The following is a 25,985-nucleotide window of genomic DNA, read 5'->3' as shown; positions in this document are numbered from 1 at the left end:
ATGCTAAATTTAATACCTCAGCAGGGTGAAACAACTAGTACAAAGGGGTCTCCTCACAGGGCATGATAAAGTGATGGTATCTGCATGCAGTGTCCTCTTTAAAAGGGGGTATACACAAGATGGTCTACTGCCCACCCACCAATCCTGCAATACCAATGCCCAAGGGGAAATGATGTCCTGGAACAGGCTCTTTAGGAATGCCCGACTGGCACCTGGAAGACCCAGCTATGTCTGTGCGGGCACCCACACAGCTGGTAAGGTGCCTGAGGCTATGGATCTGCGTCCAGCCTTGGACCTGCTGGTAGGGAAGCAGTCACACAATCCTGGAAGAAGAGCTCCTTTCTCCTGCATCCAGTCCCTCTGCCTCGTGGTCTCCTCCTTCTCCACTGGCAGCCTCGTGTTGTTGTCTCCTCCTCTGCCCCTCTCTCATGGTGGTGGGGTATGCAGTCTGCCCCCACATGGGGCTGCCTGGCTTCAGGATTACATGTCCCAAAATCTTCTGCTCCTGCTTACCTTCTTTTAGATTGAGAAAGCAGGGGAGGGAGTAGAGCGGGCGACAGTCCTGATCCACCCCGCTCTGTGTGTGTGCAGCATAGGGAAGAGAGGGAGGGGGAGGAAATCCCCCCACAGCTGTGGCTCTGTCTATCAGTGTCGATGAGGCTGCTCGTATGTCCTATGGCAGCAGCGGCTGGCGGAGCAGTGCAATCGGCACCCGCTACATGTGTATGAAATGTTTTTGGAGAATAAGGATATTGTTTAGTATTACTTTAACCGAGGGGTGTTGCTAGGTGGGAAAAAGACCAGGGGCTTCAGCCTGAAGGTAATTTTGTAACCCCCCTGTGACAGTATTCACCGTGACTGGAATTTAAAGACAGATAAGTAATGGTTTGGATTGCTATATATTTGCCAGCAATATCTCCATATAGAAATATTAAGATTTATTCCCATTTGCCATGAAATCTGTAATTCCTAAAATTACATATCTTTCAATGTCAGCAAGGTTTTTCTTTTGTTTGTGTATTGGGAGGGAATGTGGATTGCCCTGTCTCATTGTAAGTGCTAATGACCTCCCATTGTTCTGTGTCTGGCTATTGTGTACATTGATTGCCCCCTGGGGGCTTCTGTCTCATTACACATAACAGTCCTTCTAATTAAGCTATCGGACCAATCCCTGCTGACTCATTTTCAAGTCCTCATTTGCATGGCTAAGGAGGACCTGAAGGAGAACGGCATGTACTTTGCAATTGACCAATGGGAAAGCGGTTGTTGGGGGCAGGATGTTCCAAATTCTGTATATAAGTCTTGTTCAATAAAGTTGTTCTAGAGTTCCTTCACCTCAATCTAGAGTTCTGTCTCTTATTGGGGGAATCTGCTGCAAGGGATTGTTATGTCCTCCATACTCCCTTGGATAATCCCTAAGCTCTTGTAAGAGCTTATAATAGAGCTTGTTCTGCTGCACTCCCTGGGGAAAGAGAGGTTCACCCACAGGAACCTGGAGCCTTGTCGTAGGTCCAGGGTGGGTAGGAGATTGCGAGACCCTAACCAAGCTGCGGCGGTTCGTGGGGTCTGAAGTGGTTACTGTGTCTGGTGGAGTGCTTGGAGCCCTTGGAAAGCACTAGGAGCATCTGTCAATGGAGGTACCCGGTCCGGGGTGCCCTGTTCCGTTACACCCCCCACATTTTAAATTAAGTCCAGCCCATGCACCAGCCAATGCCCTCCCCTCACCCCTGTCCAATGCCCCACCATGCATAATGCCCAGTGCCCCTCAATGCAGCCTCACCAATGCCCATCAGCTCAGCCTCATCAGTGCTCATCAGTGCTCATCAGTGCAGCCTCATCAGTGCCCATCAGCTCAGCCTCACCAATGCCCATTAATGCAGCCTCACCAGTGCCCATCAAATCACCAATGCAGCCTCATCAGTGCCCATCAATACAGCCCGATCAGTGCCCATCAGCTCAGCCTCACCTTTGCCCATCAGCTCAGCCTCACCCATGCCAATCAGCACAGCCTTGCCAGTGCCCATCAACGCAGCCTTGCCAGTGCCAATCAATGCAGCCTGATCACAGTGCCCAGCAGCTTAGCCTCACCCATGCCCATCAGCACAGCCTTGCCAGTGCCCATCAACGCAGCCATGCCAGTGCCCATCAGTGCAGCCTGGTCAGACAGTGCCTATCAGTGCAGCCTTGCCAGTGCCCATCAACGCAGCCTTGCCAGTGCCCATCAACACAGCCTGGTCAGACAGTGCCCATCAGCGCAGCCTTGCCAGTGCCCATTAACGCAGCCTTGTCAGTGCCCATTAATGCAGCCATGCCAGTGCCTATCAGCGCAGCCTTGCCAGTGCATTGGGAGGGGAGAGGAGAGCAGCCAGTTTACAGTGAGCAGGGATCTTCCGCTTACCCGGCGCCATGCGGCCATTGCCACACTAAGTCCCGCCTCCTGGATCGGCTCCTATGATGCACATTACATGTCCTGGCATTGGACCAGTGAGACGTCTATCATAGGAGCCAGTCCAAGAGGCGGGACTTCGTATGACACCTGGCTGCGCCGGGTAAGCCGGAGATCCCCACTCTGTGTAAACCGGTGGCGCTCACCCTCCTCCAGAGGCAGCCCTGCAAAGCGGCCCCAGGGCAGGCTGCCAATCCCTGAGTTCCTGGCCAATCTGAAGCCTTGGGACCCTGAGCTACTAATTGTCTACAGAGATAGGAGACCCAGGGCTTTTTGGGGGCCCACTCGGGGCTGTAGCCCGGGTCAGCCCCCCCCGCCAATGCCACTGCTTTAACCACTTTGGCTCCGGAAGCTTTACCCCCCTTCATGACCAGGCCACTTTTTGTGATACGGCACTGCATTACTTTGACTGGCAATTATGCAATCGGTGTACCTAAACAAAATGTATGCCCTTTTTCCCCACAAATAGAGCTTTCTTTATGCAATCGGTGTACCTAAACAAAATTTATGCCCTTTTTCCCCACAAATAGAGCTTTCTTTGGTGGTATTTGATCACCTCTGCGGTTTTCATTTCTTCATAATTTTAGCCCAATATGTATTCTGCTACATGTTACTGGTAAAATAAAAATCCCAATAAGGGTATATTGATTGGTTTGCGCAAAAGTTATAGCATCTACAACTTATGGGATATTTTTATGGAATTTTTATTTATTTATTTATTTATTTATTTTTTAATAGTAATGGTGGCAATCGGCGACCTGTAGCACACTGGTTCTCAACTCCAGTCCTCAGGACCCACTAAAATGCCAGATTTTAGGTATTACCTTGGGGAGATGCAGACTAGAATACTGCAATCACTGAGCAGCAAATGATATCACCTGGGATGTATTTCCGTTATCCTGCAAACCTGGCCTGTTAGTGGGTCCTGAGGACAGGAATTGAGAACCACTGCTCTAGCGGGACTGTGATATTGCGGCGGACAAAGCAGACATTAAGTGACACTTTTTTGGGGACCAGTGACACCAATACAGTGATCAGTGCTAAAAAAATATGCACTGTCACTGTACTAATGACACTTGCAGGGAAGGGTAAACGTCAGGGGCGATCAAAGGGTTAAATGTGTCCCTAGGGAGTGCTTTCTAACTGTGTGGGGGTTTCTTGTACTGTGGGAAGACAGAGATCCTAGTTCCTGCTTGGCAGAAACACAGAATCTCTGTCTTCCCTTGTCACAGAACGGCGATCTGCTTTGTTTACATAGGCAGACAGCCGTTCTGCCTCTTTCGGGAATGATCGATGGGTCCCGGTGGACGTCGGGTCCTCTGGACCCGCTGATTGGCTCCCGCTGTGTCCAATCACCCAGGTGTCCAATCCAAACCCAGAAGTGAAGAAGGTGTACAGGTAGGTGATTTCGCCTGTAGGAGCTGCTGCCCCGCAGTACATATATGTGGGGCAAGCGGTTAAGCATGTTTGTATTAATCTGTAACTGGATTGAATGGGGATCTTTTATATCTGCCTACAATTACACTTTGAAATAAATGCATGCTGTCTCAAAATACTTGTCTCAATCTCTCATTGGAGAGCAATGAAGCCAGGGCCGATTGGAATTTTTTCACTCGCGTGTGGCTTTACTTCTACTTTAGACACAACATGAGAATACAGGAAACGGGGAGGATTCATGAGTATTGGCCAGATAGCACAAGACTTTTCTAAGAGTTGTACTAGCCGCGTACACAGGTAATTGGCAATGCACGGTGCTTCTCAAAGCATATGTACTGTATTTTCTCATTTCATTTGTTACAAACATTTTAAAGGGAATGATAAAAACTCATAAGCAAATGCGAATGTAAAAGATTATTACAAACATTTTCCCTAGAGGCTGCCACCAGGATCCAAAAAGCGTTTGACGATTCCTTCCTGAAAAAGATCTTGAAAGCTTGGAACGCTGAAACTCAGGACTCTAAAAAGAAGAGGGAGTACTTTGAGGTATGTGCAAGCCAAGCCCTTGTAACGTTGACAGCGTCTGAAATTAATTTAGAGACGTGAAATAGTGGACTTGTAATTCTTATCTGAGATCTAAAAATACACCGCATGTTTTTACTGTTACTTGAAAATGTAAACATGGCTAAAACTTTTCCATCAACAAAGCTTTCTTTGGTAAGGCCGAAGTGGCCTTTTTATTGCTGTACAATATCATTAAATGTAGCACAACTAATGTCATAGTAATTGTAGGCCGAAAATGAGCAATGCTTGTATGAAGATACAAGGCAGAGTTCTTTAGTTAGGGATTTTTTTATACTTTGAAATATCATTTTTAAAGAGCTTTGCCATGCCCTGCAGAATCTGTTGGAAATTTCTTCTGATGCTGCCCTATAATCCCATCTTCCCAATACTTCTTTCCTTTCAAAATAGAGCCTAGAATGTGTGAAAGATTGAGTTTGGGACAATAGAAAGTTCTACTTAGGCTGAGTAATGGGGAAAGTCCAATATTGTATGAATACCATATGACTATAAAATTCTAAAATGGTTTATAATCTGGACATTACATAGTTACATAGTTACATAGTTACATAGTTAGTAAGGTTGAAAAAAGACATCAGTCCATCCAGTTCAACCTATGAATGCGTGTGTGTGTTTGCTTTTAATCGTACATTGTATACCCCTGTATGTTGTGGTCTTTAAGGTGTCCATCTACTAGTTTTTTGAAACTATCGATGCTCCCTGCTGATACGACTGCTTGTGGAAGAGAATTCCACATCCTTACTGCTCTTACAGTGAAGAACCCCTTACGCACTTTAAGGTTAAACCGCCTTTCCTCTAGTTTTAGTGAGTGGCCACGTGTCTTATTGTACCTCCTTTCTCTGAATAGTTTGTTCCTTATGCTCGGGTCACCAGTACAGTATTTGTACATTGATATCATATCCCCCCTCAATCGTCTTTTCTCCAGAGAGAAAAGGTTCAGTGCTTGTAGTCTTTCCTCATAGCTGATGTCCTCCATTCCCCTAATTATTTTTGTTGCCCTTCTCTGGACTTTCTCCAGTTCCAGCACATCCTTCCTGAGGACCGGTGCCCAGAACTGGACAGCATACTCCAGATGTGGCCGGACCAGAGTCTTGTAGAGTGGGAGAATAATCTCTTTATTTCTGGAGTGAATCCCCTTTTTTATACATCCCAGTATTCTGTTGGCTTTGCTTGCGGCGGCTTGGCATTGCATGCCACTGCCAAGCTTGTTGTCTACCAGTACCCCCAAGTCCTTTTCCATCCTAGACTCACCCAGAGGTTCCCCCCCTAGTGAGTAGCTTGCTTTCTGGTTTCTGGCACCCAGGTGCATTACTTTACATTTTTCAACATTAAACCTCATCTGCCATGTAGTTGCCCACCCCGTTATTTTGTTCAGGTCTGCTTGCAAGGTTTCCACATCCTGCATAGAAGATATTGGCATGCCTAATTTAGTATCATCTGCAAATACTGAGATTGTACTAGATATCCCCTCCTCTAGATCATTTATGAATAAATTAAACAGGATTGGTCCCAGGACAGAACCCTGGGGGACCCCACTTTCCACACCCGCCCAATCCGAGTACTCCCCATTAATCACCACCCTCTGTACTCTCCCCTGGAGCCAGTTCTCTATCCAGGTACTCACCTTATGGTCCATACCTACCTTCCTTAGTTTGTACAGTAAGCGTTTGTGGGGAACGGTGTCAAAGGCCTTTGCAAAGTCCAGATACACCACATCCACAGGCTTACCTTTATCTAGGTGGCTGCTCACTTCATCGTAGAAGGTTAATAGATTGGTTTGGCAAGAACGATTTTTCATGAATCCATGCTGATTACTACTTATAATACCAGTTTCATTACTAAAGTCTTGTATGTGGTCCCTTAACATCCCCTCCAAAATTTTGCAGACTACTGATGTTAGGCTGACCGGCCTATAGTTACCCGGGATATATCTCGGCCCCTTCTTAAATATTGGTACCACGTTGGCTTTTTTCCAATCAGCTGGCACCATACCCGTCTGTAAACTATCCTTAAAGATCAAGAATAATGGTCTGGCAATCACCTGGCTGAGCTCATTAAGAACCCTCGGGTGCAAGCCATCCGGTCCCGGGGATTTATTTATGTTAAGTTTCTCTAGTTTAGCTCTAAGTCTATCTTCTGTTAACCATGGCGGCACTTTCTGAGGTGTATTATTGGCCTTACAAGCTGGGTTCGTGTAGCCCCCCAATTCTTTTGTGAAGACTGAAGAGAAGAAATTATTTAACACTTCCGCCTTTTCTCTGTCCTCAGTGGCCATATTTCCCTTATCATCTTTTACGGGGCCAATGTGTTCTGGCCTCGCTTTCTTACTGTTTATATACTTAAAGAACTTCTTAGGGTTCTTTTTACTCTCCTCCGCTATATGTCTCTCGTGTTCTATTTTAGCCGCCCTGATTTCGTCTTTACATTTCTTATTACACTCTTTGTAATGCTTAAATGCTGCCAATGACCCCTCAGTCTTGTATTTTTTGAAGGCCTTTTCTTTAGCACTAATATACATTTTTATGTTGGAGTTTAGCCATCCAGGGTTTATTTTTGCTCTTGAAGCACTCCCATTTTTCCTCCGTGTTCTTTGTTTCCAGGGTTCTATCCCAATTGATATTTTCTAGCAGCGAGCGCAGCTTTGGGAAATTGGCTCTTTTGAAATTCAGTGTCCTTATATTACCCCTCAGCTTCCTATTACTGTAATTAATACTTAAACTTATTGACCTATGGTCACTGTTCCCTAAGTTGTCCCGTATTTCTATATCCGTGATCAGGTCTGTATCGTTGGTAATCAGTAGGTCAAGTACCGCATTGTTTCTTGTCGGTGCATTCACCATCTGACCCATAAAATTGTCCTGCAAAACATTTAGGAACTGCCTAGCCTTGGCTGAGTGCGCGGTTCCTTCTGCCCAGTCTATATCTGGATAATTAAAGTCCCCCATTATAATGACATTTCCCATCCTTGCTGCCAATCCTATCTGTAAAAGGAGGGCCGCCTCACCCTCCTCCCTCTGGTTGGGGGGTCTATAGCATACGCCCAATATTAACTTCCCCGCCGTGCCATCCCTTTGAAGCTCTACCCATAGGGATTCTGCCTCATCCATAGCTCCATTATTAATATCATCCCTCATATTTACCTGTATGCTGTTCTTAATATACAGACATACCCCTCCCCCTTTTTTACCTTCTCTATCTCTGCGATAAAGGGAATACCCCTGAATGGTCGCCATCCAGTCATGGGAGCTGTCAAACCAAGTCTCAGTTATCCCCACAAAATCTAAGTCCTCCTCAAACATCAGCAGCTCCAGCTCTCCCATCTTGTTGGCCAGGCTTCTGGCATTGGTATATAAGCCTCGTAATTTTGATGTTTTTAGGCTGCTCTCTTGATTTTTCCCCGTACCCACCCTGGGTATAGGAGCTCCGAACACCCTACCGCTAATGCCCCCATTTCTGCCCTCTGAAACTTTCTTTCCACTGGCTAATTCTACATCTGTACCCTCCCCCCCATTCCCTAGTTTAAAAGCCCCTCTAACTTTTTGGCCATCCTCGCACCCAGTACGGCTGCACCCACCCCATTTAGGTGCAATCCGTCCCTACCAAAGAGCCGGTGACCGACTGAGAAGACGGCCCAGTTCTCCAGGAACCCGAAACCCTCCTTACTACACCAGCTCCTCAGCCACTCGTTAACTTCCCTAATCTCCCGCTGCCTCTCTGGTGTGGCTCGAGGTACAGGTAGTATTTCGGAAAATACTACCTTGGAGGTCCTAGTCCTCAACTTAGCGCCTAAGTCCCTGAAATCATTTAGGACTCTCCGTCTTCCTCTACCTATGTCATTGGTACCCACGTGTACCATGACAGCTGGGTCTTCCCCAGCCCCACCCAATAATCTGTCCATCCGATCCGCAATGTGCCGAACCCGAGCGCCCGGCAAACAACAGACTGTTCGGCGCACACGGTCTTTGTCACAGATTACACTATCTGCCCTTCTAATAATTGAGTCCCCTACCACCAGCACCTGTCTTTCCTTTCCCTTTCTCCCAGCCTCACTGGAGGAGTTCTTCCCCTGGCAGCTAGGGGCGTCGCTCTGCTCCAGCAATGCTGGTCCCTGACTGGTTTCCCCAACATCACACAACGGGGCGTATCTATTGGGGTGCTCCAGCCCAGGATCAGCCTCCTTGACTTGTTCCCTTCTACCCCTCCTAACTGTCACCCCTCTAAACTGCTCTGATGCCTGCACCTCCGATACTCCGCCCACCTCTGTGCAGACCCCTGCCTGCACCTGACTGGTACAATCCTGGCTCTCCTCCGGTATGGACATTCGTCTCAGTGTTGCCAGCTGCTTCCCTAGATTCAGGACCTGAGCTTCCAGGGAAGCAACGTGCTCACATTTTGCGCATTTGTATTCGCCCTCGATCACATGTTCGAGGAACGCATACATATTACAAGATGTACACCGAGTCGCATCTCCACACCCGCCGGGCATTGTACCTACTAATCTAATCTAATGGGGATTCAGTAATTTAAGTCTATCCTATGTGGCTATTTCCTAGCTTCCTAACGCTACCTTCTCACCCTCTGGTGTTCCGCTACACTCACTTGACACTCAGTTGCACAACACTCACAATCTCACAGCCCGGTCAGTCTCACGACACTCCCAGTCGCACCACCCGGTCAGTCGCACAACACTCCTGTCGCACACACTCACAGTCTCACAGCCTGATTTAGTTGCACCACACTCACAATCGCACAGCCGGTCAGTCGCACAACACTCTCAGTTGCCCAACACTCAGTTGCACAGCCCAGTCAGTCGCACCACACTCACAGTCGCAAGGACACTCACCAGTCGCACGGACGCTCACCAGTCGCACGGACGCTCACCAGTCGCAAGGACGCTCACCAGTGGCAAGGACGCTCACCAGACGTAAGGACGCTCACCAGACGTAAGGACGCTCACCAGATGCAAGGACGCTCACCAGTCGCAAGGACGCTCACCAGTCGCAAGGACGCTCACCAGTCGCAAAGACACTCACCAGTCGCAAAGACACTCACCAGTCGCAAGGACACTCACCAGTCGCAAGATGCTCACCAGTCGCAAGGACACTCACCAGTCGCAAGGACACTCACCAGTCGCAAGATGCTCATCAGTCGCAAGATGCTCACCAGTCGCAAGGACACTCACCAGTCGCAAGGGCACTCACCAGTCGCAAGGGCACTCACCAGTCGCAAGGACACTCACCAGTCGCAAGGGCACTCACCAGTCGCTAGATACTCACCAGTGGTAAGATGCTCACCAGTCGCTAGATACTCACCAGTCGCAAGGATGCTCACCAGTGGTAAGATACTCACCAGTCGCAAGGACACTCCCAGTCGCAAGGACACTCCCAGTCGCAAAGAATACTCACCAGGTACTCACTGAGCCTCAGTGTTCAACCTCAGTCACCAGTCCTGTGTGTGTCCCTTTAAGCCTGACACTTGCTTAGGCTCCTGCCTCCCTCCTCTGTCACCTGCCGATCAGTCTCCTCAGCTCCTCTCCCTTCCAATGTCCAGGTCAGGTATTTTGCATCTCCTCTGGCCCCCTGCCCTCTCTCTGTCTGCCCGCCCTTGCAGGGGGGGGGGGGGTTACCTCACCTCTCGCTGCCCGCACATCACGCTCTCACCTCTGGGGGAGGGGGGGTTCTCGCACCGCTCTTCTCAGGAGAGGGGGGGGGTTCTCGCACCGCTCGCCGCCGCTCAGGAGGGGGGGGGGGGTTTGCACCGCTCGCCGCCGCCGCTCTTCTTAGGAGGGGGGGAGGGGGGGTTCTCGCACCGCTCGCCGCCGCCGCTCTTCTTAGGAGGGGGGGTGATCACACACACACTCACTCGCTCACACACGCTCTCCTCTCACACGTCCGCCTCTGCTCCCGCGCTGCTCAGCCTCTGCTCCCGCACTGCACCAGTCCGCAGCACAGCACCACCTGCAGGCGGTGTCTGATGGGAAATGTTCTCTGCCAGTTCTCTGACATTGGATCCTGCAATAATAAAGCAGAACTTTACCCATAACAACTTGATAAAAAAGAATGTTCTTTAGCAGTAAAGTAGAACTTTAGTCAGAAAACAAAGTGATACTAAAGTCTTGTATTTTCTTTAAAAATAACAAACATGTTATACTTACCTCCTCTGTGCGTGGTTTTTACAGAGTAACCCCGATCCTCCTCTTCTTGGGTCCCTGGCCAGTGCTCCTGGCCCCTCCCTCCTGTTGAGTGCCTCCACAGCAAGCAGCTTCCTATGGGGACACCCAAGCCCAGCCGCAGCTCCGTGTGTCCATTCAGGCATGGAGCCGTGGTTCACCTCCACCCCCTCTCTCTCCTGATTGGCTAACAGACTTTTATTGACAGAAGCTGGAGCCAATGGTGCCGCTGCCGTGTCTTAGCCAAATAAGGAGGGAGAGTCCCAAACAGCCGAGGCGCTTGTGCTCAGGTAAGTATTAGGGGCGCTGAAGCAGACAGAAGGCTTTTTATCTTAATGCATAATGCATTAAGATAAAAAAACCTTCTGTCTTTACCACCACTTTAAGTCCTGCTAGATCACTTCATGCTGGCCACTTTTGCAGGTAAAGCTATGTAAAACATTATGAAATAATATATATAGTGAGTATACACCCTATTTTACAGCTGCTAGCAAAAGGCAATATACCAAATCATTCAAATCAATACGCAAAATATGCAGTGCTGTAATAAGTGCAAATAAAGTGCAAAACTTTAAACAAATTATAATTATAAATAAAGTGTTAGCAAATAGTCCAAAGTGAAATAAATCCTTCTATATCTCACTCTAAACAAATATATCTTCCTGTGATCCAAAACGTTGAACAAGAATAATAAGGCTATTCATCCAGTAGTTAGGATTAGAGGCTTACCAGAAATTTTGGCTGCTCAATCAAGTGCAGCAAACATGCATAGGTTGCGCCAATCTTAGAGGGTTGATATCATCAATCCTAGACTGTAAAACTCAAGCTGTATCAAAAGAAAAAAAACTCATATCGTGTAATATTGTTGTGCCAAGTAATGATCACACCCAGGTGAGTATAAACTCACTACATGCAAATGTGCATGCACTCACTGATCACCAGCCTTCACCCCAATGCAATGCGCACTCACCGCCAGCTAAGTCTTTTACGGCAACATGGGTGAAGTAGACACCAGCTGCAGGCATCAGCATAAAAACTCCTTCCAAAACTTTCTCACTTTTCAGGGTAGTGCTCCATCCATATGTCCCAAAGTACCATAGGCAATAGACAAAAAACGTGCCTCATAGTGTAGTATTAATTGTAATAATTGTACAATTAAAAACGAATAAATAAAAAAACAAATTAAAAAAATACAAAGCCACTTGACTCACATCTAACACTGCGGCTCTCGCTTAAAGCTCCTACCCTTCGCGATTCGCACGAATGTGCATCTTCAGAGTTAAAATAAGTGGCTATACTGTGTAAAATCTAGTAATACACGGTCTCGCCCTGCTCTGCACATGCTCAGTTACTTTCCATTTTTAGGCACTGCTGAATTTGTAGAGGCTGTTCTGCTAACAGCCTCAAAGCTAAATTAAACTCTCCTATTATTTACAGCCAAGGGATCTGGTTCTTTTTAATCTGTAACTGCCATGGTGCTGCACATGTGATCAGTTATGACACCAGCCTTTTGACGGTTTGACTGGAATGTAACTGTTTTTTGAAACCATTAATGTGTTTAGTTCTGCCTCATGATTTACTGCTGTTCAGGGGCACTGGGCGTCAACAAAATGGCAGCTTCCAGCAAGAAGAAACAGGAGCAATGCTGCTTTAATAGTTATGCTAACAAAATAATGTGTGCTGTAAAGTGCCTTCAGCATTGCTCCTGTGTATTCTTACTGGAGGCTACCATTTTGCTGAAGCCCAGAGCCCCTCAACAGCAGTAAATAAAAGTGGAACTAAAGGCACTGGTTTAATGGTTTCAAAAAACAGTTACAATCCTGGAATTCCTGGATTGCTAACTGTCACATTTACAGTTTTTACAGCACTGACTGCCACTGCACCAATTTATAAAGGAAATAGTTTATTTGGGGCAGCTTAGTCCAAACAATCGTTTTAAAGTCAAGGTATTTCTAGAGTTAGGAATTTAGTGCCGGTTTACATCAGAATCGCACAGGGACGCGCTCCACCTGTGGAACTCCTGTGCATTTCAGCGCGATGCAGTTTTCGGCCCATTATTTTGAATGGGTTGAAATGGCACTGGACTACATTAAAAGTAGTGCATGTACCACTTTTAAAAACCCATTGCAACTGCATTGCATGGTACCATACGATCCAGTGCAGGCAAGCGCAATCTGAGTTTGAGGCATCGTTAGTAATATATTGACACATGCAGCAGAACGCACACCCAGTGTGCTTGAAACGCGTTGTGGGGAATGTGGTGTTCAGGTGTAAATGGGCACTTAAGGGAGAAAATATAAAAAAAGGAATGCTTACCAAATATAAAATACTTAATGTTAAAAGCCTCACTGCTCCCAAATACAAGCTATCTTGCTGCAGGATGGCCAATGGTGCCTGTTTCCACTCCATGCAAACACCATAAAACAGAGACTGCACCCCGGTGATGTCACTTCCTTCAGAAAATGTTATTCAAATTATCCATGCTGCAAATCCCCACCTAGAGACTGCCCAACTAATGTGTTTCAACCATCAGGGTTTAGTTGTGTTCTTTATGGCTAAGCCCCTATTAGTCTTTAGGTGGGGAAATGTATAATTTGAATGCAATTTTCTGTAGGAAGTGACATTGACATCATCGGGTTGCAGCCTCTATTTTTCTATGGCAGAAAATGCTTAATAACTTGAGGTATATATCAGCGCTGTATACTATACATAAGTGACTGTAAATATATATGTGACTGTAAACAAATGTGTGTTTCCTAATACTAGGCTGCTGATGATATGAGGCTTAATAGTCCCTAAGATTAACAGTATAAGTATCAGTGCTGCTTTAGATAACAAATAAAGTGCTTAGTGCAAAGTTAGTAGTGCAAATTTAGCAAAATTAACAGTGCATGATATTCAACAAAAGTGCATAATGAGCAATACCAAATAAATATGAACGTCCTCTATTCGTCAACCAATAAATAGTCCTTTTAAATAAAGTGCTAATGCTAGGTTGATCAACAAATAAGTCCTTTAGTAAAGTGCCCTTCCTGTAAATCAATTGATGTGCAGATCACTCCGTGCTCCCCTCCTGTATCCCCACTCACCAGACAAATGGGGAAATGGTGCATAGATTGTATTCTTTGCTGTAGTGCCCTGAGATAGAAGGTCCTCCCAGGGGCGATTTTCCCAATGCGGATATATGGTCAAAAAGAGATCTCCATAGTGTAAAATTGTAAAGATTTATTGAATAGGCAATACAATATTACACTTACATGAACCAAAGTGCTAAGTGCTTGTAATGCAGAGCGCCGTAGCGGCGTGCGTTCCAATCGCAACCGGATATGACATCCGGTGCGTTCCAACAAGCGGATATGACGTATGACGCTAGATTCCGGCTTGGCGCGTTTCGCTCCTCCTCCTGGGCGTCATTTGAAGCTGGAATCAGTGTCGCACGTCTTGCTTATATTACTATGTCCCCCTCCCACTACACCCACTCCATTTTACTACACCCAAAACTAAGCACTTTATTTGTTATCTAGAGCAGCGCTGATACTTATACTGTTTAGAAAATGCTTAATATTATGTTATTTTTTTATGGCACTGATGGTGTGCACAGCTGTGTGACCACAAAGATCCATGGTCATTAGGGTTGAACAATAAAAAGAAGGGCGATTGGCTGGAGTTGGGTTTGGCTGAGGAGTTATGTTTGAAGTTAAGCCAGCTCCTTCATCCCTCCAATAAGTAGTGGCTAAAAATTATACTGGAAAAGGTCATGCTGCTTGAATTCTTCATGTGTACACAACACCACTTGTGTTTCTCTATAATCTGAAGTGTGGTCGGTGAAAAGCTGAAATTTGGAACATCATACATGAGCAAAGCTACAGTATCATAGCCCATAGTGTGTTTGGTGGTGTCCAGTGTTGCAGGGCCACCTCTGTCCAGAAACGAGTTAGGACTTAGACCCCGTTCACACTGAGGCGAGCTGTCAGGCGACCTGGTCGCCTGACAGGTCGCCGTAGGTCGCCTGCCATAGAGAAGCTGTGGACCCGTTCTAATAGGAGCGACACAAGTCGCTCCGACTTAGAAAAAGGGTCCGGAGCTTCTTTGGGGCGACCTGGAGCGACCTGCATTGACTTCAATGTTATGAAGTCCGTCCCGGCCGCTCCGAGGTCGCAGTGCGCAGCTCGCACATGTGAGGTCGCCCCGGCAAGTCGGATCGCCCCAGTGTGAAAGGGGTCTTATACTTTTGCATATGTTTTTATTTTTGTATACATAGTTACATAGTTAGTCAGGTTGAAAAAAGACACAAATCCATCTGGCTCAATCAATAAAGAAGTATAAATAGATAATTTAACAGTAAAAAGACCTTTTGCCTTTCTAACAACACTTCTCACCCCTATTGGGTAGTGATGCTACAGTTTATTTTTAAGGACAGCATTTTATCATTTGTTCTTTAATTCATCACAACATTATTGGATTAGGAGATCAAGCTTACTACAAATATTTATAGGGTCTGTAAATAAAAAGTGGAAAAGAAAAATGATTTAGCAGACGCAAAAACAGCTGTATGTGCTGTTTTTAGATGAACACTTTGAAAATGTGTTATGTCCTCAGCTATCACTCCTTCTATTCCAGGCTGTGATGTTGTGACATTACCAGCTAGCACACATTGCACTGTTTAAGTACCACTATGTACCACTGGAGATTAATGGATCAGAAACTTCAAATGAGCATTTCAAAGGTCCATTGTGGTAATTTCAACCAGGTGCCGTTGCATCATTTTATCAGCGTTAGATTTCCTTATTCTTCTGGGGATATGAGGCAAACCGTGTGGGCCTGTTGGACAAAGAACAAGTCAATGATCTTTGAAATGCTGCCTCATAATCTGGGCTCTGCTGCAATATAAATTTCAATTTTTCCAATTCAACATCTTGGTTTGATATAACATTTCCTGAAAAAGTCATTTGTTATAAAATTGTTTTGGCATTGTTACTACTACATGCTCAAATTGTTCATTTGGCATCTATAGTGCGTCCTTAACCATTTGAATGCAAGTCCCATTAAAGCAGATCTTCACAGCATCTGAGCACCACAAACAAAAAACCAGTATTTAATTTATTTTTATTTATTTATTTTTATTATTCAAAGCAGGCTCCCCCATCTATCCATTTCTCTAAGCCAGGGCTTCCCAAACTTTTTTGGGCCGAGACCCACTTCTGAATACAGTTATTTTTCGCGACCCACTGTAATTGAATATTGTAAAGCGCTACGGAATTTGTTGGCGCTATATAAATGCAAATACTATTAATAATAATGCATATTTTAAAGGGAGGGGGATGTTAATTTAAAAATATCAATCAATTTATTTTTGAATACACTTAATATTTAAATAAATATAAGGCTATATGGCACTCACCCTCCTTCCTCTACCAGCGGTCCACAGTGAAGGTGAAGCCCCTGTTTGCCCTCTCCAGGGCCCAGCACACCTCATTTAGAGTCTCCATGATGAGGAGCTCTATGCTGGTCTTGGTGTCCTGGCTCTTCTCCTTCAGATCTTCTACTGGGGTCACAGAAGCTGCCAACAACTCCTGACACCGCCAGGCCACCTGGTCCTCCTATGACACCAAGGCTGCTGTCTCTGGCCGCTGAGAGAATCCCGCCGCCATTCTAACCACCACCGCTGCTGCCAGCAGGACCGAGGAGCTGGCTCTGCACCCCATGAACATATCCTACATAACAGCCCACATACATACTCACTGATGCAAGTATCCTCCTCGTGGGAAATGCAGATCAGCCTCCATAAACTGCATGGGCGGGGTCCTGAATCCATTTGACTGTTCTGGCTCTCTGTAATTTGCGTGGGCTTGCACAGCACAATTTAAACAGGCCCACTCTCAGTGATTTCCAGCGTATCGCGACCCACTCAAATGCAGCTCGTGACCCACCAGTGGGTTCCCGACCCACAGTTTGGGAACTCCTGCTCTAAGCTTTATTTTGTTGAGAAATCCCTTTGAAAAACACCCCAACCAGGGGAGAACTGGGCCAGGGGGTGGGGGGCAATTGCGCCCTGGGCCGCCCTGATGCCCTGTAAAATGGCTGCACCCCTTCTGCCACAGATGTGCCTAAAGGATTCCTGGTGAAGAGAAGTAAAAAGTCCCTTCCGCTGACCTACTGAGTGTGGGTTGAAGACAAGGACAAAGCGCAGGCCTCCCACTCCAATGATGGATGGTGTAAACTGTGTCTGAGCAGAGGCTGGTTCCATGCCCCACTGGAGACTCTTCTGCCCCAGGCCGGCCCCAACCAAGCAGTCCTAGCTCCCCCCAACCTCCCCCAGCTGGCCAGGTTGGAAATCTGGATTCAGCCGGTAAGTAGAAAGTATCTGGAGCAGGACTTCAGCTCGGAATGGGGGTCAGGAGGAGGAGTGGGAGAGTAGGGGGGGGTGACGGAAAGTGGAAGGGGGGCCGAGTTGCGGCCTCTAGTTTGTACTTGCCCCCTGGGCCGAAATTTGCCAGTCTGCCCCTGAGCTTTGAAGATGGTTGGGCACTTGCACCCCATGCATAGGTAACTACCTGTCTTAAAGTACCCAAAAAAACACAAAGGGAAATATTTTGGCACTTAAGAAGCAATTAAGGGACCAAGTACTATGTGGACAGTGGCTTGAAGTTCATTTAGATTACACTGATGTTTGCAGAACAATATTTAGTAGTCAGCCACATACACCTTTACCTTCAGATTCCATACACCTTCACTCAGGGAGATGCCAAAATCTTGTTCCCATCTCCCCTTATGCAAGGGTTTAGGAGAGGGAGTTAGCAGGGATGAGTACAGAGGAAAAATGAAGCCAGGACTATGTGCAAATCATCATGATCTATATGAGGATGGCCTAGTCAATTTCCAGATTTTATTCATGATTTGGAGATAGCAAAATAGAATGCTAAAAGTAATGTCATATTTCTTCTAAAGATTCTAAAGGTCATTTGTGGTTTGAAAGTTGCAGAAGCAAGCGATACCCAAGTGGGATCGAAGGATAAAAGAATCTAGGGATTCAATATATATGGAGTTGTGTAAATATAATGGCAAAGGCAGGTTAGTGTAACGCTCCGGCGTTTGTTTAGTGAACTGGATTTGCAGCTGCAGAATTTCCACTCAGTAGTCGTGTAGAGATGTGTTAAATTACCATATCCAACTCTCCAGACTCATCATTGTGGCCCAGCCTGCCTCACCATGCAAATATACAGACACTCAGATAAGATGTTCCTGGAGTGATAGGTTGTATACGATAGTATAGAGGTGATGTGCTGAAAGGACAGGCGTGAGTAGTGATAGCAATGATAGGCACTCAATAGTAATGTTCTGGAGTGTTAGCAGATGGTGATAGATAGTATGCAGATAGGTTAGCAATCATGTACAATAACAGGTGGTAGGGGACAGCAGATGAAGTGTACAGGAATTGTTAACTCAGTGCAAGGATATAGATGGTAGTAGACTCAAGAGCTAGCAATCTATGTAACAGTGCAGATGATAGAAATAGTAATGCATAGATAGCAACAGTCTTTAGTATGCAAGAGTAGATAGTGTAAGTTGATAGGAAGGAATCCCCTGTGGGGTACTTATCACTAGTTGGTTTAGAGAGATGAGGGGTCCGGTAATGAGATAAGGATCAGGTAGCGAGATACAGGATCAGTAGCAAGATACAGGAAATAGCTGGAGGCTTCGGCAGCGTCAGACAAGGCTGTGTAACAAGCGGTTTGCACGAACACCTTGTGAGTGAAAGCCGGCGATTGAAATAGCCGCTCAGAGCGGCGCCTAGTGATGACGTCATGAGAGTTAAAGGGACAGCAGCTATATGCGGAAGAAATGGGCTGGAAGGGTACCGAAGGTACCAGAATCTTACAGTACCCCCCCTTAGGGCCGGCTCCGGAAGGCCTATAGCACTGGTCTCTCCGGGTATTTGGAGTGGAACCTTCGTATAAGCCTGGGAGCGTGAACGTCAGAAGTGTCCAACCAGGTGTCGTCTTGGGGTCCATAGTTTTTCCATCTTATGAGATATTGGAGTTTCCCTCTGTGGATACGAGAATCCAAAATCTCCTTAATCTCAAATTCTTCTCCGCCCTCAACTTGTACTGGAGGTGGAGGCAAGATGGTAGGTCTTATTCCTTGGTTGGGAACATGTGGTTTCAGTAGCGACACGTGAAAGATGGGGTGTATTTTAAGATCTGCCGGTAAGGTGAGTTGAACTGCAGCTCTCCCAATGAGCTTCTCAATTGGGAAAGGTCCTAGAAACAAAGGCCCAAGCTTTTTGCTGGGGATCTTTAACCTTAAGTTTTTTGTAGATAGCCAAACGAGATCCCCAATAGCATATTGAGGAGAAGGTCTTCTACGGAGGTCGTAGTACCTTTTTTGTTGGCTATGAGCATGTGAGATGGTGGTGTTAAGTAAACCCAGAGAGTCTTTTATTTGGGTAAGATAGTCAGAGGCTACTGGGTTACTTGATGGCAGGATGCGTGGTGGAAGAAGTGTGGGATGAAACCCATAGTTTAGGTAGAATGGACTTTGCTTAGTAGTACTGTGGGTTGCGTTATTGTAAGCAAATTCTGCCAGAGGGAGGAGGTCCACCCAATTCTCCTGTAGGTATGAGGTGTAGCAACGCAAATATTGTTCAATGCACTGGTTGACTCTTTCGGTTTGTCCATTGGTCTGAGGGTGGTAGGGAGAAGTAAGTTTTCGCTCAATTCGTAGTATATGACATAGAGCTTGCCAAAACTTGGAGATGAACTGTGAACCTCGGTCAGATAAAAGAGTCTTTGGAATTCCATGTAGCTTGAACACATGTTTCACTAATAATTCCGCTGTTTGCTTAGATGAAGGTAGTCTGCGAATATAAATGAAATGTGCCATCTTTGTCAGATGGTCCACTGACACTAGAATGGTAGTAAATCCTTTGGAAGGTGGTAATTCTACTATAAAGTCTAAGGACACAACTTCCCATGGAACTTTGGGTATTGGTAGACTGCAAAGTAGACCAAATGGTTTTGTAGTGTCAATTTTGGACCTTGCACAGATGTCACATGAGGAAACAAATTTTTGTACAGACGTCTTCATATCAGGCCACCAAAATTGCCTGGTGAGCAAATTGAATGTTTTAGTCATACCCATATGTCCTGCCATAGGTACGTCATGTGATAATTCCAAGATCTTGGTACGCATACCAGGAGGTATGTAGAGTTTGTCATTAAAGTAGAGGAAGCCTTCTGCATCAGCACTTAGTTGTGGTGGTGGTGAATCCAGTCCTATACTGTGCAGAATCTCTTCCTTCAAGGAACGAACAACACCAATAATATGGTCATGGGGTATTATAGGAAGTGAAGGGATTTCGGCGCAGTTATCTTCGGTTAGCCGTGATAGCGCATCCGCTTTTTTGTTTTTGTCTGCAGGCGTGTAGGTCACTAGGAAGTTGAATCTTAGGAAGAATAATGACCAACGTACCTGCCGGTGGGAAAGAGTCTTGTTGGTCTGAAGGTATTGGAGATTCTTATGATCTGTATATATGAGTATTGGCAATCGAGTACCTTCAAGTAAATGTCGCCAATTTTCTAGTGCCAGTTTTATGGCAAGCAACTCTTTTTCACCCACTGGGTAATTCACTTCTGGGCTACTTAGTGATTTAGAGAAAAGAGCAACTGGGTGGAGTGGTGAAGTATTCGTTGGTCGTTGGGAAAGAACTGCTCCTACAGCCATATTTGATGCATCTACCTCCAGGATGTATTGGAGGGATGGGTCTGGATGGCGTAGTATGGGAGCAGAAGTGAAGCTTGATTTTAACAAGCGGAAAGCTTTATTTGCTTCTTCAGACCATTTGAATGGTTTCTTTACACTTGTAAGTTGTGTGAGCGGTCTCACAATAGAAGAGAAGTTCTTGATGAACTTCCTATAGAAGTTTGAAAATCCAAGGAATCGTTGTAATGCCTTACGAGTTGTTGGTACAGGCCAATCCAGTATACACGATATCTTGCTCATATCCATCTTGATACCGTTCTTAGATATGATGTATCCTAGGAATAGTACTTCTTCCTTATGAAATAGGCATTTTTTCAATTTTACGTATAAATTGTGTGTGAGTAATCTGGATAGCACAAGTCTTACATGTCTTACATGTTCGGACAAGGACTGAGAATAAATGAGTATATCATCCAGATATACCACAACACAAACATCAAGTAAGTCTCTGAAGATGTCATTTATGAATCGCTGAAATGCTGCTGGAGCATTACACAACCCAAAAGGCATCACTAGATATTCGAATAATCCATATCTGGTTCTGAATGCCGTCTTCCACTCATCCCCATTACGGATTCGGATGAGGTTGTATGCCCCTTTTAGGTCCAATTTTGAAAAGTAGGTAGCTCCGCGCACTTTTTCAATGAGTTCGGGAATGAGAGGTAAAGGATAGCAATCCTTTATCGTAATGGTATTTAATTGCCTATAGTCAATAATAGGCCTGAGACTTAAATCCTTATTGCGGACAAAGAAAAGTCCTGCAGCTGTGGAAGAAGTAGAGGGTCTAATAAACCCTTTCGCTAAATTCTCATCCAAGTATTCCTTGAGATGAGAAAGTTCATCCTGAGAAAGAGGATAAACATGACCGAAAGGTAGTTTACTATTAGGGAGTAGATCAATAGAACAATCGTAGTCCCTATGGGGAGGCAACGCTTGAGCATTTTTCTCAAGGAAGACTTCAGATAGATCCTGATAGCATGATGGTGGTGTAATTTCATCCGACACCATGGACAGGATTTTTTTATGAGATTGGAGGTTACACGTGGTCTCGCAGTAGTGAGAGGGGAAGGTTAGAGTCCGTGTTTTCCAATCAATGATTGGTTGATGTATGTGTAACCAAGGAAGTCCCAAAATAATGGGAAAATGTGGTGAAGGTAATACATCAAAAGTGGTGGTCTCAGCATGAGACTCGTTAGCAGTAGCAAGGAGTGCTTGTGTCTGATTGGTAATTGGACCAGAAGATAACGGAATACCGTTAATAAAACTAACAGAGACAGGTTTAGATTTTGAAATAATAGGTATTTTATTTAAAGTAACAAAACTAGTGTCAATGTAGTTCCCACAAGATCCTGTGTCGATCATAGCCTTGGTGGTGATTCTATTGTGGTCCCACTGTAAGGTCAAATGAATAAAAAGATAGGGATTAGAAAAAGAAGTCGTTAATCCCCCCAACAAGACATGTGAACACTCACCCTCTTTTTTGCAGACAAGGGGACAGACGCTTATCAAATGATCCGGGGAGGCGCAGTACATGCAGAGATTTTCAGATCTTCTCCTGGCTCGTTCAGTAGACGATAATGGTGGGCGTATGGTTCCTACCTCCATAGGAGTAGGGTCAACGGGCGAAACCCGAGAAGGATTGGATAATGGTACTCCCATTTTCTCAGCCTTTCGTTCTCGCAGTCGCCTGTCAATATTGATGCTGAGTTGTATTAAGGCATCCAAAGTGCCAGGTAAATCCGCTCGGGCGAGCTCGTCTTTAACGGCTTCTGATAACCCGAGTCTGAACTGGGTTCGCAAAGATGCATCATTCCACCCTGAATCAAGGGTCCATCTTTTGAACTCTGCTACGAAGTCTTCAACAGGTCTCCTTCCTTGTTTTAAAGCCCTCAATTGGCTGTCAGCAGTACTCTGCCTATTTGGGTCTTCGTATAAGCTAGCGAGTTCTGCTAAGAATAAAGGATAGGAGTTAAGAAGAGGGTCATTTTTCTCAAAGAGAGAGTCTGCCCAAGCCTGTGGATCACCCGACAAGTATGAGATAGTGGTGCAGACTTTAATTTGGTCTGTAGTGTAAGTACGAGGTTTTAAATTAAAAAGCAATTGACATGCGTTTTTAAATTCACAAAATTTTTTCCGATCACCTGTAAACACTAGAGGAGGGTTTATTTTGGGCTCACGAGGTTGAGCAGCAGTGAGCTGTGAAACACGGGCTATCTGCTGTCTCAAAGTCTGATTTTCATTTTTCACTTCAGCAAGGGAAAGGATTAATGCATCTACTTTTTGTGTTAGTTGTAACACATGGGTGGCTAATTCTGCTGAATCCATTTTTTTTTCCAGGTTCGTGCAATCTGTAACGCTCCAGGGTTTGTTTAGTGAACTGGATTTGCAGCTGCAGAATTTCCACTCAGTAGTCGTGTAGAGATGTGTTGAATTACCATATCCAACTCTCCAGACTCATCATTGTGGCCCAGCCTGCCTCACCATGCAAATATACAGACACTCAGATAAGATGTTCCTGGAGTGATAGGTTGTATACGATAGTATAGAGGTGATGTGCTGAAAGGACAGGCGTGAGTAGTGATAGCAATGATAGGCACTCAATAGTAATGTTCTGGAGTGTTAGCAGATGGTGATAGATAGTATGCAGATAGGTTAGCAATCATGTACAATAACAGGTGGTAGGGGACAGCAGATGAAGTGTACAGGAATTGTTAACTCAGTGCAAGGATATAGATGGTAGTAGACTCAAGAGCTAGCAATCTATGTAACAGTGCAGATGATAGAAATAGTAATGCATAGATAGCAACAGTCTTTAGTATGCAAGAGTAGATAGTGTAAGTTGATAGGAAGGAATCCCCTGTGGGGTACTTATCACTAGTTGGTTTAGAGAGATGAGGGGTCCGGTAATGAGATAAGGATCAGGTAGCGAGATACAGGATCAGTAGCGAGATACAGGAAATAGCTGGAGGCTTCGGCAGCGTCAGACAAGGCTGTGTAACAAACGGTTTGCACGAACACCTTGTGAGTGAAAGCCGGCGATTGAAATAGCCGCTCAGAGCGGCGCCTAGTGATGACGTCATGAGAGTTAAAGGGACAGCAGCTATATGCGGAAGAAATGGGCTGGAAGGGTACCGAAGGTACCAGAATCTTACAGTTAGGGGAGATTATACCTCTGGAGTATTTGATAGAGTCCCATAGTCCAAAGAAGGACTGTCTAACTTGCAGCCCAAGATGGCTTTGGATTTAGCCAAATACAAAACCGTAAACTTAGCTAAAAATATAGATTTTTTTGGGGGAGGGGGGGGGGATTTTTTGTAAAAATGTGTTTGGAATGTGTTTAAAAGCCTGGTTTGTGGAGGGTGTAAAATAAATAAGGCTATGATATGAAGTCAAAGCCTTTCTGGAGTCTATAAAGAGGAGCATATCAGTGATTCCTTGCTGTCATACAATCTTGAGTCAGTAATGCAACTCTTCAAACAATGGCATGACACATAGGAATGAAGTCCACCTAATCTTTTCCAATAAGGCTGCCAATTACTGTGTTTAATCTTATTGTAGGATCTTTGCTAGCAGTTTCAACTTTATATTTATTAGAGGGATTGGTCTGAAATAAACCAGTGAGTGGTAGCTATGTTGGGTTTGGGGATCATGCTTAGATTCCATTGGGGATCTAGAAGAGATGTTAATAGGTCAGAGAATTTCTTATATTAGGATGCTTCAAAACCATCTGGTCCAGTTTACTAATTTGGCTTAAGCACCTTAATGGCCTGTATGAGTTTCCAGGCGTGTGATTGAGTTCTTGATTACCCTTTAATACCTTTAAGTAAACTGTTTGACAGGGTAATTCGGTTTGTTGCAGGCTGGCTGGTAAATGAGCTGGGAATTTTTGTTTGTTTTTTGCATGCCCTGCCCTATTGTGTGCTCTTTGCTATAAACACCAGGTATAGGTTGGGATGGTTGCCGTTTGTTTGTATAGTTGGTGAATTGGTGCGGGGACACATTGGATGCCTTCGCTGCCATTGTGCGGTTGCTGGGTGTATAGTTCATCATTGTACCTTTAAGGTGAGATGGTCTCCCTCCAGGCACACCTGCCCTTAATCTATCCATTATTATATATGTGCTCCAACTTTGAAGACTTTCAAATTTTAGAGTTAGGACTGCAGTACACTGGGCTGCCGTGACGTGGCCTCTACAGCTTACACATTTATTTTCAAATGTGTGCAAACTAAACCCCTTGTTTTTATTGTGAACTGTTAGACAGGTTCAATTCAGTTTGTTGCAGGCTGGTTGGTAAACGAGCTGGGAATTTGTTTATTTCTTGATTACCCTTAAATTCTCTGACAATGTGGGAAGGTTTAAGTAGGCAAAATGATTGTGTATCATACCCTTTGGAAATTATTTAGGGGAAGCATATAGATTTGACAGTTATTGATGGAAAATGTCTAACATTTTGGTGACTTTGCAAGTATAAGTACTATAAGTATTGCCTTTCAGATAGAATGGGCTTTCCTAGCCACCTGCCTCTTGGCATGTTCAGTTAACAAGAGGTTAAGGCTTTGTCTTATGATTTACGTTTGATTTTGTTGAGAGTAGATTGAGCTGGAAGATATGTTTGAATAGGAAATTAGATGAAAGCGTCAACTAATAAGGAGTTGCTCAGAGTCCAGGTATGCTAGGTCCATCTGCTGGCTAGAGATCTGATGAAATTCATATACCAATGGAAGTAATTTTGTGTATCAAGTTTCTCAAAGGAAAAAAAAGCATTCATTAGTACAAATTATGTTCTGTTGGCACGAATGTTTTCGTAGAACCAAAGCAACAAGTGTTATGACATTATCAGGAGTTGCTACACATCATTCAATTGCTTATAGAAACACATTGTGGACAACAAAAGGTTTCACATGATTGGATGATAGTAGTCGGCATAGCATCATCTCATTCACTAAACTAAGGGAAAATACCCTCACAGAGTGAATAGCCTATTTGCTTTTAGTAAATGACTACTAAGTTAACATTCTATGCAGGGGAAACCAAACAGCAACACAATTTTAATTAACCTAACAAGTGTGTTAGTACAGACTTTGCTAAGCAAACAAAATTAATTTTAAACTTTAAAAATAGCAGTTATGTGTTCCATAGCATTGTTCCCCAATGTGACATTATCTATGGTTTATTAAAACTATATTGCATTCAACGCTGCCAAGTCTCTTTTATAAATATTTTATTGATTTTCAAAGTACTGTTAACAGCAAAAAAGAAAACAGTAGATATAAATATACATCCCATAAAAAATGACCAGTACAAATTTATCCCATATTCCCTCCATCCAACTCCTATCCCACCCCCCCCCCTCCCCCACCTACTATATTGGTTTCCATATTAAATGTTATCTCAAATCTGGGCCAAATTCTAGTTCTTATCCTGTATCTTCCAGCAAGATATCCAGATGTTTATCTGATTTTGTGAAATCTTCCCATTTTCCCCATTTGTCCTTCATATTTTTGTTCTTCTCTGTTTCCCAAATACTCCATATTGTAAATGTAATCCACTCTATTACACCATTCCTTTAAGGTTGGGCTCTTTACCTGT

The 25,985-nt window shown here is 44.8% G+C and overlaps 1 protein-coding gene across 1 annotated transcript in view; it reads left to right on the top strand.

Moving 5' to 3' along the window:
• The window catches only part of FBXL13 (F-box and leucine rich repeat protein 13), a 307,351-nt gene that overhangs the window by 40,542 nt on the left and 240,824 nt on the right, over positions 1 to 25,985 (top strand). Inside the window, exon 6 of the mRNA XM_082255154.1 lies at positions 4,320 to 4,429. Coding sequence (XP_082111280.1) covers positions 4,320 to 4,429 — 110 coding nt within the window. The remainder of the gene's footprint in view (positions 1 to 4,319; positions 4,430 to 25,985) is intronic.

The sequence above is a fragment of the Pelophylax lessonae genome (genome assembly GCF_965119305.1).
Source record: "Pelophylax lessonae genome assembly, chromosome: 4".
In the NCBI taxonomy this organism is placed as follows: Eukaryota; Metazoa; Chordata; class Amphibia; order Anura; family Ranidae; genus Pelophylax; species Pelophylax lessonae.
The sequence above is the reverse complement of the archived record's forward strand: the minus strand, read 5'-3'. Positions and strand labels throughout refer to the sequence as shown.